The 15,734-nt window shown below is 44.3% G+C and overlaps 1 protein-coding gene across 7 annotated transcripts in view; it reads left to right on the top strand.

Moving 5' to 3' along the window:
- Window positions 1-15,734, top strand: part of DSCAM (DS cell adhesion molecule) — a 635,668-nt gene that overhangs the window by 526,249 nt on the left and 93,685 nt on the right. For all 7 annotated transcript variants that reach the window (XM_068270401.1, XM_068270399.1, XM_068270402.1 and 4 more), the window contains one exon: window positions 15,106-15,136. In XM_068270401.1, coding sequence (XP_068126502.1) covers window positions 15,106-15,136 — 31 coding nt within the window. The remainder of the gene's footprint in view (window positions 1-15,105; window positions 15,137-15,734) is intronic.

Below are 15,734 nucleotides of genomic sequence, written 5' to 3'. Positions count from 1 at the left end.
CATTTGTAATGACGGGCAGGGCAGCTGCGGCGAACAGCACCGTCACCGCAGCTGCCTCCGTGCCCCTGCCCGCCGCACCGACCGTTCCTCCGGCGTCTAGCACGCCGAGGACGGGACTGTCATTTGCTCTTAGGGTCGCTGTCTCGCGCGGGCGGGCGCGCACACAGACAGGCCCTTTATGCTGGGAGGAGGCGCGTCAGCTGACCTGCTGGTCAGCTGACGTCAGAGGAGACTCACGGCGCCCCGGATTGGTTGATCGGAGGGGACGTGGCCGTGAGGTCTCCTCTGCTTCTTAAGCCTCTCGCTCCCACTTGCAAACTGTCTGCTGTTGCGAATACATTCGTGTTAGCGCTCAGACCTTAGGCTAGTATCCGGTGTGCTTTGATCTGGGAGGAAACTAGGGATTTCACACAAGACTAGGACTATTGCATTATTGTATTATTATTGATATTCTGTGTATGACTCTGGCTTATCTCTGACTCTGCTATTGCTTTACGTTTCTGTACCTCTGCCCATCTGATCTAGTTGCTGAACCTCTGCCTGAATACCTACTACTCTTTGCCTACTGATTCTGTACTGTATCCGTCTCTCAGTTGCCGAACCTAGCCTGTCTGACCTCTCTACTCACCAGTAGGCCCGTGCCACTGGTGAAGTGCTCTTCTGATAGTACTCACCAGCTCCTCTGGTGAGGTCTAGCTAAACCATTCAATTATTGTTGCATAGTACCCACCAGCTCCTCTGGTGAGGTTTAGTTAAACTATCCAGTTACTGTTGCACATAGTACCCACCAGCTCCTCTGGTGAGGTCTGGTCTAACTATCCAGTTACGGTTACAGATAGTACCCACCAGCTCCTCTGGTGAGGTCCAGTCAAACTATTCTTACTGTTGCACCAAACACTACTCATCTCTGTATTTCCATCTTCTATACTTGCATTATTGGTGATACAGCAGATCGACACATAATCAGGTATAGAGTCTGTATCATTGGTGATTCTGCAGATCACATAGTAATCAGACGTCTGTGTTGCTACACCACACGTTATACAATCGTTACAACATTATACTACTTCTCCTGAGTATGATGTGTGGCACTTTTTTGCACCCTAACTGCGCTAAGGGGCCCAAAGTCCAATGTGTACCTTTAGGATTTCACAGGTCATTTTGAGTCATTTGGTTTCAAGACTACTCCTCACGGTTTAGGGCCCCTAAAATGCCAGGGCAGTATAGGAACCCCACAAGTGACCTCATTTTAGAAAGAAGACACCCCAAGGTATTCTGTTAGGGGTATGGTGAGTTCATAGAAGATTTTATTTTTTGTCACAAGTTAGCGGAAATTGATTTTTATTGGGTTTTTTTTTTCACAGTGTCAATTTCCGCTAACTTGTGACAAAAAATAAAATCTGCTATGAGCTCACCATACTCCTAACGGAATACCTTGGGGTGTCTTCTTTCTAAAATGGGGTCACTTGTGGGGTTCCTATACTGCCCTGGCATTTTTGGGGCCCTAAACCGTGAGGCGTAGTCTTTAAACCAAATGTCTCAAAACGACCTGTGAAATTCTAAAGGTACTCATTGGACTTTGGGCCCCTTAGCGCAGTTAGGGTGCAAAAAAGTGCCACACATGTGGTATCGCTGTACTCAGGAGAAGTAGTATAATGTGTTTTGGGGTGTATTTTTACACATACCAATGCTGTGTGGGAGAAATCTCTCTGTAAATGAACAATTGTGTGTAAAACAAAATCAAAACATTGTCATTTACAGATATATTTCTCCCACCCAGCATGAGTATGTGTAGAAATACACCCCAAAACACATTATACTACTTCTCCTGAGTACGGCAATACCACATGTGTGGCACTTTTTTGCAGCCTAACTGCGCTAAGGGGCCCAAAGTCCAATGAGCACCTTTAGGCTTTACAGGGGTGCTTACAATTTAGCACCCCCCAAAATTCCAGGACAGTAAACACACCCCACAAATGACCCCATTTTGGAAAGTAGACACTTCAAGGTATTCAGAGAGGGGCATGGTGAGTCCGTAGCAGATTTCATTTTTTTTTTGTCACAAGTTAGCAGAAATGGAAACTTTGTCATTTTCCGCTAACTTACTCACCATGCCTCGCAGTGAATACTTTGGGGTGACTTCTTTCCAAAATGGGGTCATTTGTGGGGTATTTATACTATCCTGGAATTTTAGCACCTCATGAAACATGACAGGTGCTCAGAAAAGTCAGAGATGCTTCAAAATGGGAAAACTCACTTTTTGCACCATAGTTTGTAAACGCTATAACTTTTACCCAAACCAATAAATATACACGGAATGTTTTTGTTTTTTTTTTGTTTGTTTTTTTAATCAAAGACATGTAGCACAATAAATTTGGACAAAAATGTATACAGAAATTTTACTTCATTTGACAAATTTTATCACAGAAAGTTAAAAAAATCATTTTTTTGACAATATTCATGTCTTTTTTGATGAATATAATAAAAACTAAAAATCGCAGCAGCAATCAAATAGCACCAAAAGAAAGCTGTATTAGTGACAAGAAAAGGAGGGAAAATTCATTTAGATAGTAGGTTGTATGAGCGAGCAATAAACCGTTAAAGCTGCAGTGGTTTGAGTGGAAAAAAAGGCTCTGGTCCTTAAGGGGTAGAAAAGACTGTGGTCCTCAAGTGGTTAACAGACTTCATCTGCAGATCTGAAAATCCATCCTGGTGGATCTGATCTGCAGATGATCTGCAGATGAATGTCTGTTAAACAAGGTGTGTATGAGGATCTGCAGATATCATAGACTATGAATGCATTTTGCAGGAACAGATCTTTTGTAGGAACAGATCTTTTGCAGATATTGATCTTTTGAATGTGTACAGCATCTTTGTGTGCAGCATCTTGCAAAGATTTTTATCTGATGGCGAGTTCAGCTCAATAGAGTAGACTGTGTAGAGTATGCTCTCATACTACAAGGAAGGCGGAAAAATTGGTCTGTGATCTTGCCTTTTCCAAAGATTTATCTCAAGTGTGTATGTAGCCTTACGCCTTAGAGTGCCTCTCCCAGGACCGCCGTATGCAGGGCCGGATTTCTGGCAAGGCCACCTAGGCCATGGCCTAGGGCACCAGAAATTTAGGGGCGGATCAGTGAGGGGCAGTAGAGCTATTCTATGGAGCCATCCCTATCTACAAGGACAGCTTTAACCTTTGAACTATCTGTCCTGTACTTTTGTCATCCCTGCAAGACCTGTAAGCTCTGTCCTGCAGGTACAAATCAGCCTAACTCTCATGGTGACACAATGGGTACATCATTAAAGAGATGGCAAACATAACATAAAAGTTCTTAAGGAAAACATAACTATACGCATATTACTAAAATAGTTATTGTCTGTGGCATCCAATGATGGAGAGTAAGGAGAATTCTCATTGGGACACACAGAGATAACAACCAAACAGACGGTATAGTTGGCCTTGGGCGGCAAAAAGTACAAATCCGGCCCTGGCCGTACGCCGATTGGTGTCAAGTCCTGGAGGGCGGAGATTAGCAGGGAACGCACATGAGCATGTGTTCCCTGCTCTTAAACAGAGCGGGGATCCTTGATCAGCCAGCCAGCCTAGAATGGAGCATGTAGTGATTGGATCTACATTATCTTACTCATGGATCTACATTATCTTACTCAAATTATATTGTGTTTGGATCTCGGGGGGGGGGGGGGGGGGGGGGGATGGGACGGATGGGAGGGAAGAAAGAAAATAAAATTATTTTTTTAAAAAAATTGATATCGCAGCAGCAATCAGATACCACCAACTGTAAGCTCTGTTGGTGGGAAGAGGAGGAGGCAATATTAATTTGGCTGCTAAGTTGTATGGCCGAGTAATAAACTGTTAGGCTGCATTTCCACTTGTGCGGTGCGGAATCGCTGGGAAATCACCGCAGACGAAATCTCATGCGGGTGCTATTTTCCATTCTTTTTTTCCCGCGGTTTCGCATGCGATTTTGCATAGGGTATGGCGATTTTAACCATGTCACTGCCTGTGTAAATTAACATTACCTCCTATGCGAAATCGCATGCGAAATCGCGGGGGAAAATTCATGCCAAAACCGCATGCGAGTTCCCTATTAGATACATTGTATGCGATTCGCTTAGCGGTGTGCGGGGAGCGAATTCTGACGGCTCTGCCGTGCAGATTTTCCCCGCACACAAAAACGCTCTGCACAACGCACAAGTGGAAACAGGCCCATCCACTTGTATTGGCTGTGCGAATCCGCATGCGGACAACGCATACGGATTCGCTATAGTGGAAATGAGCCCTTAAAAAGACAAAAGAGCACTCATATGGGGTACTGTGGGAGAACCCCATATGCAAATTTCAATCTAACCACTTTACCCCCACAGGTGCAGATATCTCCGCTCCTTTTTCCATCCTTTCACAACCAGGGACGGAGATATCCGCTCCCGCTCGGTAATAAAAAAAAATTTTGAATAAAAAAACCACACAAATAGTTACCTAAGGGACTGAACTCTTTAAATATTTATGTCAAGAGGGTATAACACTGTTACTTTATAAATTATGGGCTTGTAATTAGGGATGGCCTCAAAACTGAAAAAATGCACCTTTATTTCCAAATAAAATATTGGCGCCAAACATTGTGATAGGGACATAATTTAAACGGTGTAATAAAGGGGACAAATGGGCGAATACATTTCATGGATTTTAATTACAGTAGCATGCATTATTTAAAAACTATAAAGGCCGAAAACTGAAAAATAGGGATTTTTTCCCCACATTTTTTCCTATTTTCCCATTAAAACACATTTAGAATAAAATAATTCTTGGCATAATGTCCCACCTAAAGAAAGCCTAATTGGTGGCGAAAAAAACAAGATATAGTTCATTTCATTGCGATAAATAATGACAAAGTTATAGACGAATGAATGGAAGGAGCGATGAAAGGTGAAAATTGCTCTGGTGCTACAGGGGTAAAACCCCTCAGTTGTGAAGTGATTAAAGTGTGACGACCTGCTGGGGCTCAGTAAAGGGCCATTCACCTTGTAGTGTAAAATAGTCTGTGCTATGCTGTATCTAAAAACTAAAGAGACATAAAAACACTGGTGTCCTTGGCTCAGAGAGTTGTTGTTTTTTTTTTGCCTGCCCATGTCCTGGGTGGTACTTTAACCACTAACCTTGCGATTAGTAGGCAGACATTTACCCTCTGGACCATCTCATCCACCTGACATCATCAGCAGCTAAACTACCTTATGGCAGTTGAAAGTGACAGTTTAAAATTAAAGAGATAAATTGTCATATACTTCCAGATAAAAGCATTAAGTAGTCACATGCTTCCAGATAACAGATTCAAATAGTTCCATGACTCCAGATAAAAGAATCAAGTAATCACATGCCCCTCCCCACAAAGAAAAAAAAATATTAAGTAGTCACAAGCATCCAGCTAAAATCATTTAGGGCCTATTTCCACTACACGCGGATTCTGGATGCAGAAAACTGACTCCAATGAATACCTATGGGAAATCTGCATTAGAAAAATTGCGTATAGTGGAAACAGGCTATTCATTGGAGTCAGTTTTTCTGCATCCAGTATCCACGTGTAGTGGAAACAGGCCCTAAGTGCCTCAAGATAAACAGGTACTCCCCCCCCCCTTTAGTATAGGTAAAGAGAGGTGTCTCGGTATAAGTAGCCCCCCCTCCCCCATATCGGTAGTAAGAGGTGTCCAGCAAAAGTAGCCCATGAGTATAGGTATTGAGATGTGCCTCCCGGTATACGTAGGCCCCCAAGTATAGGTGGTGAAAGGTTTTTCCTTAGTAAAGGTAATGATAGGTGTCCCCCGGTATAAGTAGCCCCCAGTATAGGTAGTGAAGCATCCTCCCAGTATGGCGGTGCAGCATGAGCGATAAGGCGGCAGGCGTGGCGCCAATGGCATGAGCCATGCCTGCACCCCTCTAGATACGCCACTTCATGACGCTAATCAATTCTGGTAGCAGTTCAAATCCTATATATAAATAAACCAACATTAAAGCACTCCATTAGTGACCTTTTCTTCCAGGATTACCAGAATAACCACCAGTCAGACCCATTTGTAAAGTGCAGGCAGAATATTATCCATCAATTGCTGGATTTTGCTGAGAATAACCCCGGCACGGGATAAATGCAGCTTCTGCTCTCCAAACCCCTCAGCCTGGCTGCTTGGGTTACTGAACATTAGATTGCATTCTGCTAAGTGTGAAGGAGTTTAATTATGTAGCCGCCCTGTACAGCCCTACAAGTGTCACCGTATCCCTCCACAAAGGCTGCACTGGCAGAAGGGAAAGCACAATGGTGCCTATATTGAGCTCATCTCCTGCATATATTATTTACACCCCGGTAAAATGAACCCGCTGCGCCACTTACCCAGGGTCCCTTTCATCTCCCGCTCTCTCTCCCTGACGGCTAATGGCTGCATTGTGCTTGATCACTCTTTTAAGTTGAGTTACTTCCAGGATTTGTAACCTTGACTTTTATTCGAAAACAGAGCACGCATCAGCTTTCCAGAGGCCGCAAGGTGTTAGTAAATCATCCGGCCGCAGTTTCAGGACCGAATTAGAGCAGGCAGATTGAAGACTTGACAACTTTAATGTAAACCATTTAGGGTTACGAGGATGTATTTCATTTAAAGGGTATCTGTCACGGTTTGAAAAAGCGGTAGCCTGGTGGGTAAAATTAGGCTTCAGTACTGATGTGCATTTGTGGAGAAGGAACAATGGGCACAGTAATGGCTGGAGTGAAATTACATTAGATGGATTATAATCACTGAGTAGGAAGGTACAAAAAGTTTTCTTATCATGCCAAATCCCATAAATACTAGCATCAGTCTTTACATTGATTATGCAGTTATTAGTTTTATCCCCATTTTAACATACTACAGTAGAATCCCTTTATAGTAAACTCCAAGGGACCAGGAAAAGTAGTTGACTATATTAGAAGTTTACTAGATCAGAATTGGTCATACATTGTATATTTATGCAGTCAGACACAGTTGTTGGGACCTGATGACTGAGTTTACTATATTAAGAGGTTTACTATATCAGAGTTTACTATATCGAGATTCTACTGTACTTGATTACTGTAGAATAAACAAATTATCCAAATTAGCTTATAAATCTTGTCCAGAAGGCAAAAGTTTTGTGCAGCAAGTTTCTAGTAGCTGATCTAGTTAACCTACAGCTTTAATTGTTCAGGGATTTACTTGCCCCGACTTACCCTGTCCAGGGCCGGATTTGTACTCTTTACCGCCCGAAGCCACTGTCAGCCACCCCCTTCAGTATAGATAGCCAGATTAAACCCCCCTCCCCCCCAGTATAGGTAGCCAGAGAACCCTTCTCCCTCCCTCCAGTATAGGTAGCCCGGTGTCCCTCACCACTACTATAGGCAGCCAGATGACCCCCCCCCCCAGTATAGGTAGATAGATAACCCTTCCCCCAACTTCTCCAGTTTAGAAAGCATAATGACCCCCCTCCCTCCAGTGTAGGTAGCCTGGTGACCCCTTACCCCCCTTCCCTCTCCCTACTCTTCCGTATGGATAGTCTGATGACACCCCCCCCCCCTCCAATATAGGTAGCCAGGTGACCCTTCCCCCTCCCCCAGTATAGCCTGCTGCCCACCCGCAGCAGGGGTGCCCTAGACCTAGGGCCATAGCCTGTGTGGCTTTGGCTTAAATCTGGCCCTGACCCTGTCTGTTGACTCTATTCAGCATGCTAGGTGGCTTGTTTCTGACTGTACAAATGCAGTGGTCACATGACAAATTATTTATTTCCAATGAGCCTCGCTGTCCTCCTCCTCGCCCTCCCCATGTCTAAACCACACCTCTCCAAAAAGAGGGAAGGAGAGTGACAGTTCAGCCATGCCCCCTCAAGAGGAGGAGCTGTGAGCAGGAGGGCAAGTAGCTTCTCTCTAACAGAGAGCAGTAGAGAACTAGCATAAGTCACACCCTTTATCAAAGGAGTGACAGGGCCCTACAGTGGCCTTACTGCCTGGCCTCCTAAAAGGGCAGTGAAGAGAGAGTGCACCAACCAGCTACTATTTATCTGATTTGGGGGAAATCAAAGAGCCTGTTTTACAAGTTCTTAAAGCTAAATATCTGCACTTACTGATCTGCAGGATATTGGGAATGGGTGTCCTGTTTTCGGGAAACGGACATTAACAAAACCCCTAAAGAATTCTAATGTTTGCTATTTTCCACTTTTACACGTAGAGATTTTAACGTTTCTGCCTGGTCCAGGAGATTGTTTTTTGCTGGGGGGATAAAAGTAGAATTTTCTGTCAGCAAAGCAAAATTATCAGAGAGAAAGGCATGGAGCACTTCTTAAAATTCAATTACAGGTAACAATAGAGCATTATGCCTGTAAACAATCCATTTATTGTCTGGCAGGGTAATGTAATATTCCTCAGTGGCATAACCTGGCTCATGCCTGCTGATGCCAAGATCTGTATTGGCATGGAATCAGTGTTCCAGGTGCGTGCGGACGCTGAGAGCTCACAATAGGGATCTCTGCCTGTCGTTTCCACGCTAAACAAACTGGAGATATTTTATTCATTTTTCCCTTGTGCTTTATTTAAAGAGAACATGTCTCTCTCATAAGATCACTTTCACTGTATTGTTATTCTGTTTTCATTCGTTTCCCATTGTTACAGTGCCAGCCCATTACAAGGACATTTACAGGAAATGTGTGTATTATTCATGTCCATGACTGAGCCAGAGAAACACAGGGTTGGCTCACTGTACAATGGGCCCAGTGCTGTATCCATATTGTACAGCTACACTGTACTGCTCCGAGATGCAGCTAGGGTTTTCAGCACCTGGGGACATAGACTTTTTTTTAGCACCTACCCCCCCCCCCCCCCCCCACACACCACCACCACCACCACCACCACCACCACCAGACAAATGGGCATGGCCACACATCAGAATGTTGTCGTGTTTATGGGTGGAGTCAAATGTACTAATGCTGTATATGTATAGTCATATGTGCCCCCTTACCCCATTCAGATGGGCCCGATGTGCCCCCCTTTAAATAGCCAAATGTGCTCCCCTTTAGATAGGAAGAGTTGCCCCCCTTTCCCCCGTTTAGATAGTCAGATGTGCCCCCTACAGATAGCCAGATATACCCCTCTTTAGATAGCCAGATGTGCCGCCCTTTAGTTAGCCAGATATGCCCCGCATTTTCTGCTGCTGTTAACACTTCTGCACTCTGCAAAGAAAGGGAGAGAAGTGATGGCACTTCAGGCAGCCAGTAAGCCACCTCTAACACACGTGAGGGTGCAGCGACTGTGCTGAGCACCCTCTGATACGTTGTGGTCCATTGCAGGGTCTTCTGCCATGTAGGAATGGGCCCATGACATTTATCTGTTAAATGGCAACCTTAAAGTGAACCTCCAGACTAAAAATCTACTCAGCAGCACTGAAAAGGCTTAGTGTTTCTTTAACAGTTTAACCGCATAAGAACTTTGTTTTTCTTATTTTTAGCTTTACTAAAGCTAAGCTCCGCCCCATCAAAGAAAACTGCCCAGGCTTTTTTCCTTGATGCATTGTAAAGCATGATGGGATTTCCTATGTTGTTGTTCACGTTGCCTAGCAACTGGGAGAGGTGCTCAGGACACAGGACAGTTGGAACTGTGTCTCATGCTCCCTGTCACCTCCTTTCAACCAAAAAGATGGCTGCCCTCATGAACTCAAACATTCGCCTGTTTTTTTAAAACAGGGTGGGTAAGAGATTATATTACCTATCTATTTTAATTAACCTAACTAATGTAACTTAATGAAAGTATGTTTGTTTAGGCTGAAGATCCTCTTTAAGGTAGCCATACAATGGTCGATTTTTTAAATTGATATCTGGCTGATGAAATCTGCTAGAGATCAGTGCAGCAAATGATTCCCAATCGGTTCTTGTAGCAATGGAAAAATAAACACCTCAACAGATCCGCACCAGACTGAATAAAGGTAACACAATATTTCCTTTATTGAAACTTCAAGACAAAAACACTTAAAAATCCATGATTCAGGATCAGGAGGTAGGGCTGTATAACAAATTACATCACATACAATTCTATCAAAAACGGGAAGGTGCCAATAGAATAAAGTGCCTAGTGAGAACACAACAATACAACCATGATTGCAGCATACTCTGTAAACATCATAATAAAGAGCAAATGTTGTCCAGTCTTCCATATGGAGGAACAAAATAAACAATATAACAACATAGCAAACAGTAGTGCAAGGAAAATATATGCAGTGCAAACAAGAGAAAACCGCACACCCCAAACCGTGAATGACAAAATGCCCACTGAAGTACCAGAAGGTGGAAGGGAAGACCCCATAGGGGAACATGGACGGGACTGCCCCCCCTCCCCCCCGCTGATGTGTGGCCAAGCTCTCCCCTCATGCTGCGATCCCTCCTGCCCCCCAAAACTGCCCTGAGCGCCCCCCACCCCCAGAGGTTGCATGGACAGATTGACCTGATCATGCCTTGGAAAATTATTGCTGGCTTCAACCCATCAATTTTGAGTCTGTTGCATTTTCTGTCAAAATGAATGACGGCAGAGCTAGTTTGAACCTGCCTTATGGCCTGTTCTGACTGGGCCAGAGTGGCAGCATATCCACGTAGTATATGGATATGCTGTACCACTTCTTGCGGTCTGTGGCACTCCTAACACTCTTCACAGTGAATGCTTGTCATTCTTTGGCAATGTATTCACAATTGAGAAACATCTGCAGGCTGGGTTTTTGCGTTGCGGAGACGCATTATACAAACCTAAATACAGTGGAGACTGGCTGGTGTGAACAAGAGCATATTTTCTCATAGGAAAGCATGGGGTTCATTCTGCATGTTCATCGGTCCACTGCTGTCCACTATGGGACTGGTCCAGCACCGGATCTAATGTGAACAGGCCCTCCTATTCCAAGCATAGGATCCAGTCATAAACGTCTGTTGCAAACAAATCTGTTGCTTCCATTCCAGTAAGCAGACCAATAAGTGGACCACACATAGCAGATCTAACTATTGCATCTAGTACTAATGTAATCTGTAGTCAGGGCTCACTTGCCTGGCTCCGGCTTCCAGGTACTGTCTGTGAATGTCCAGGCAGTCTTCAGCCTCTTGCACCTTTTCATGGCACATGTGTATGTTACTGTGTCCTCTGCAACATGTATGCACCACAAGTCTACAAATACAGTATGATTGCGTGCACACAGAGTAGACCTAGTGTTGTGACCTAACTTCTTGTTGACCTTACTTATCTCCACCAGGCTTGTAATACCAGTTACAACTGTTGGCCGTTTTTTTGCTTTGCTTGCAGCTGGCTTAGACCTTCAGGTAGTCTGACAACACCACCCACCAGACAACAACCTGAGCCTCTTTCAGTCTTCACTTGCGGAGGACCATTTTTTCGGTTACTTTTGGAGCAAACTAGTGACCTCCAGCCAGCAAAGTAGTCCCTTGCCCGCTGGGGATGGCAGCCCATCCTCCTTTGCAGGGTGCTTTACTGTAGACTCATAGCCACTTAGATATCATACCCTGGGAGAGCCCACATCTACCGCTAGTGCAGCAATCATTTTATTTGAAATTGGGCTTCTGCAGCTAAAAATCCTACCCTGAAATCCTGATCATGTGACAAGACACAGAAGAGTACAGGGCTTAGTTTCAGGAGATTGCAAGAGGGAAGGTACGGACTGAATCTCAGAGAAGATTGCAGCCTTTAGCAATGACAGTCTGTGATGAAGAAAGTGGCTGTTGTCTGGGCTCCTAAATAGGTCCTTCAAGGAATGATTAAATTGACATCAGCAAATTTGGGAGATTATGGATAAATGCAAAGGCAAGCTTTACAACATCCTGCCTACATAAACCTAGGAAAACACTTGTGCACGGAGTGCCTCTTTAACTGTCCTTTATGCAAACCAGGTCAAACCTTCAATTTGTTTGCCATCAACTGTCTGCTTTAAAAGTAACATAAACAGGAGATGAATGGGGTAAATTTATATAAATCATGCACAGCCTATAAATGCTACAAAGTAGCCCTGCGGCAAGTCAGTGGGAATCTAAATATGTCTCCCATATTTATGTATAAGCCAAGGTGACTCAGCTACTGCAGATAATGCATTCTGTCTCCTCCATTTTTAGAATGACTACAGCATCTACACATATAGCACTCTTCACATAGGCATCATTAAAGTGTATTTCCAGCACGGGAATGGGTATTACTCTCCATGCTGCCAGACTGACAATGTGCTGCTGTTCAGTCACTATTCAGTGGAGTCTGACTCTTTGCAATCCCATGGACCACATCATGCCCTCCTCTTTATCCTCTACTGCCTCTCCATTTTGTCCAAGCTCCTGTTTGTTGTTTCCATGATGTCATCTAAATCATCCCTATCCCTTTACTTAATCCCTATCCCTACAGCTAATTAAAAGTTAGAGGTTTTATTTAGCAAAACAATGCATTATTTCACGAAGTCACATACAGAGTTTCATCTGTTAGTATGTATCCTCACTCTAGCCCAGGGGTTTCAAACTCAATTACAAAGTGGGCAGAAACTGTACACTGGGACCTAGTCGCGGGCCAACCTCAATATCCACTGGCCTCCTTATAAAGTTCCCAGGTGTCTAACAGCCCCCCCCCTCCAACCCCTACACAGTTACCTGGTGTCTAATGATCCTCCCCCTATACAGTTCCCTGGTGTCTAGAGGCCCCCACCCTCCCCTATACAGTTCCTAGTGTTTGCTGCTTTAACTCTAACTCCCCCATATGGCTTCCATGGTGTTCTATAGATTCATTTCCAATATAGCTTGCAGTGTTGGACTGGGAGGTGGGAAAGCTGAGGAGATCCACTTGCTGGCCAAGCAGCAGTAATCAAGTGTTGCTGCTTGCAGTGAAGACTTGCTGCAGGTTTCTATTGGAAGTGATAACACAGGGTTTCTCCTGCTTGGCCAGCAGGTGGATTTCCTCAGTTTTTCCTGCTCCCAGTCCGGTGCTGATAGCTTGCCTGGTGGTCTAGAGTGGGCCAAACATAATGAAAAGCGGGAAAACCACTTGAGGGCCAAATTTAATGGCTCTGAGGGTCAGATTTGGCCCCCGGGCCGGATTTGACTGTATGCTTTAGCCCTATAACCTACATAGTGCAAGCATACAGTGCATCAACCTATCAAACGAATTAGGCGCACATATCCTTATCACTCCTCACATGGGCCAGATGGTGCATCAAGGCTAACCCCTCAAGAGTGCTACAATATACTTCCACTTGCACCAAAACAAGAGGAGCCTGTATGTGACTGTGTGAAATAATGCATTGTTTTGCCAACTAAAGCCACTGACTTTTAATTAGCTGTAGTAATAGTGATTCCTTGTCATTGTGTTTGCATGAGTATTTGTGTGCGAGTGGGCAAAGGGTAGACTGACTTTACCATAATCCAGGGAACCCAATTGAACCACACTTATATTTTTGAATATGGGAAGCGGGGGAAATTCATGCAGATAGGCTTTACTGAGATATCAACCTGGAGCACTAGCGCTGCATTTAGCCACTGTGTATCATGTGATTGCAATCCGTGTACATCAAATAAGGGCACCGGGGAAATAGCCAATCGTAAAATATCGGTACTCTTAACAATATTCTACTAGATTACAATAGTCATTTTTTATTGTGAAATATTGGTAAAGTTTACCTAACTGTACTCTCACACAGAACCCTTTCACCTGACACCTAACCTTTACTCCCCCCCCCCCCCCCCCTTTAATGCAAACTCCCTTTCTGATGCCTAACCTACACCACCACCACCCTTTTTTTCCATGAAGCGCCCCCGCCTGCTGCTGCAAAGCAGCTCCCCCCCCCCCAAAAAAAATTGTAAATATTGGGTGCAGCAACAGCCGCCCATAGAAATATCGGTGGTAGAAGGAAGGCTTGCACCCACTACCGTATTTTGTAGCCGCAGTCTCCATAGCTGCTATTCATCCTTCGACTCCCAATTTTCCTTCTATTAGGCCTAGTGCATACCAGAGCGGTTCTGCTGCGGTTTGTGATCCGCTTGCGGGTGCGGATCCGCTAGGGTAATGTATTTCAATGGGCTGGTGCACACCAGAGCGGGAGGCGTTTTGCAGAAACGCATACTCCCGGGCTGCTGCAGATTTTGGATTGCGGGTGCGTTTCTGCCTCAATGTTAAGGATAGGAAAAACGCAAACCACTCTGAAAAACTGCACTTCAGAGCGGTTTGCCAGGCGTTTTTTGTTAGGGCTGGTTCAGACGGACGTTTGGAGGCGTCGCGTTCGTTGGCGTTGTGTTCGTGATGCGTTCAGGCTTTCAGCAGCGTTCGCATTGCGTTCGGATGCGGTCGCGTTTTTTCTTCCCCTAGAGGGACATTACCCGTCGCGGTTAACCGCCCCTGGAAGCAACATGTAGCTTCCAGGGGCTCCTTGAACGCCAGTGAAAATCGGGACCCGAACGCCGCGTTTGTGCAAACGTGCGTAAAAGCTTGGTACAAACGCTCCCATTCACTTGAATGGGAGCGTTTAACGCCAAGCCCCGAACGCTGGCAGTAAACGCTCTGCAAACGTCCGTCTGAACCAGCCCTTACAGTAGCTGTTCAATAACAGCTTTTACTGTAACAATACATGAAATCTACTACACCAAAAACGCTTCACAAAACCGCAAAATGCTAGCTGAAACGCTACAGAAAAAGAAGAAAAAGCGTTTCAAAATCTGCTAGCATTTTGCGGATCTGCTAGCGGTTTTTGGTGTGCACCGGGCCTTACTGATGTTTCTATGGGTGTGGCACTCCGTCATCCAAATTTCATGATACCTTGCAATCCTTTGCACACGCCTGTACTGATAACGTAAAAAAAAAAAAAAAATAATGAAAATGAACTGTTCTAGACCTTTTTTGTGTCCCAAGTGCAGGTGTGCATTCGGCTGAAATCACACAAGCAACTTCCAATACACTAAGCATAACGATAGCAACTGTCTACCCCCAACAGCAGCCAATAGACATTTGGCACAGATGAATGTTGTGTTTACTGACCATAACTTTCATTACAGTATGCTCATAAACTGACAATGTTTTATTCCTCTTTCAGATGCGAAAAGTTTGGCTGAGATGCTCATGAGGTAAGAAGAGTTTATTATATATGGTTTTATTATTCTCTTATGCTGGGGATTGTGCTATTTCTGCCAGTGTCTTTCAATAAAACATGTTGCAGCCAGCGTGGATTCCCTGTGGCCAAACTCCGTGAAATTGTTAATGACACTACTTTCCCTGCAGCAAGTATAGCCAAGCTGGCTGCTGCACATACAACACAGACACCGAACAGTTATCAGTTATGGAAAACTTATATTTAGATCTTTGATGTCTGAAAAATGGCAAGTCTATGGAGCAGATGTGATGTCTTTTCTTCCAAGTGATGCCCCCAGCCAAGCATCCTGGTAACCTTGACATATGACATGATGAGATAGATATGTGTATGTACAGATTAGGGATGATCACAGATGTGCAAATTGTTCCAAGTTGATGCAGATGTATGCAAATTTTTATGCAAATGTATGCAGTTTGAAAATGGACCAGTCAATTTAAACCCAGGTTTAAATTGATTGGTTCTTTTTCAAGCTTCATATATTTGCATACAAATGTGCATCATTTCTGAAGTATTTGCATCTCATTGGTCATTCCTAGAACAGACACCGGATTTTGTGTCAAACCTCCCCGGCA

The sequence above is a fragment of the Hyperolius riggenbachi genome, chromosome 2 (genome assembly GCF_040937935.1).
Source record: "Hyperolius riggenbachi isolate aHypRig1 chromosome 2, aHypRig1.pri, whole genome shotgun sequence".
In the NCBI taxonomy this organism is placed as follows: Eukaryota; Metazoa; Chordata; class Amphibia; order Anura; family Hyperoliidae; genus Hyperolius; species Hyperolius riggenbachi.
The sequence above is the reverse complement of the archived record's forward strand: the minus strand, read 5'-3'. Positions and strand labels throughout refer to the sequence as shown.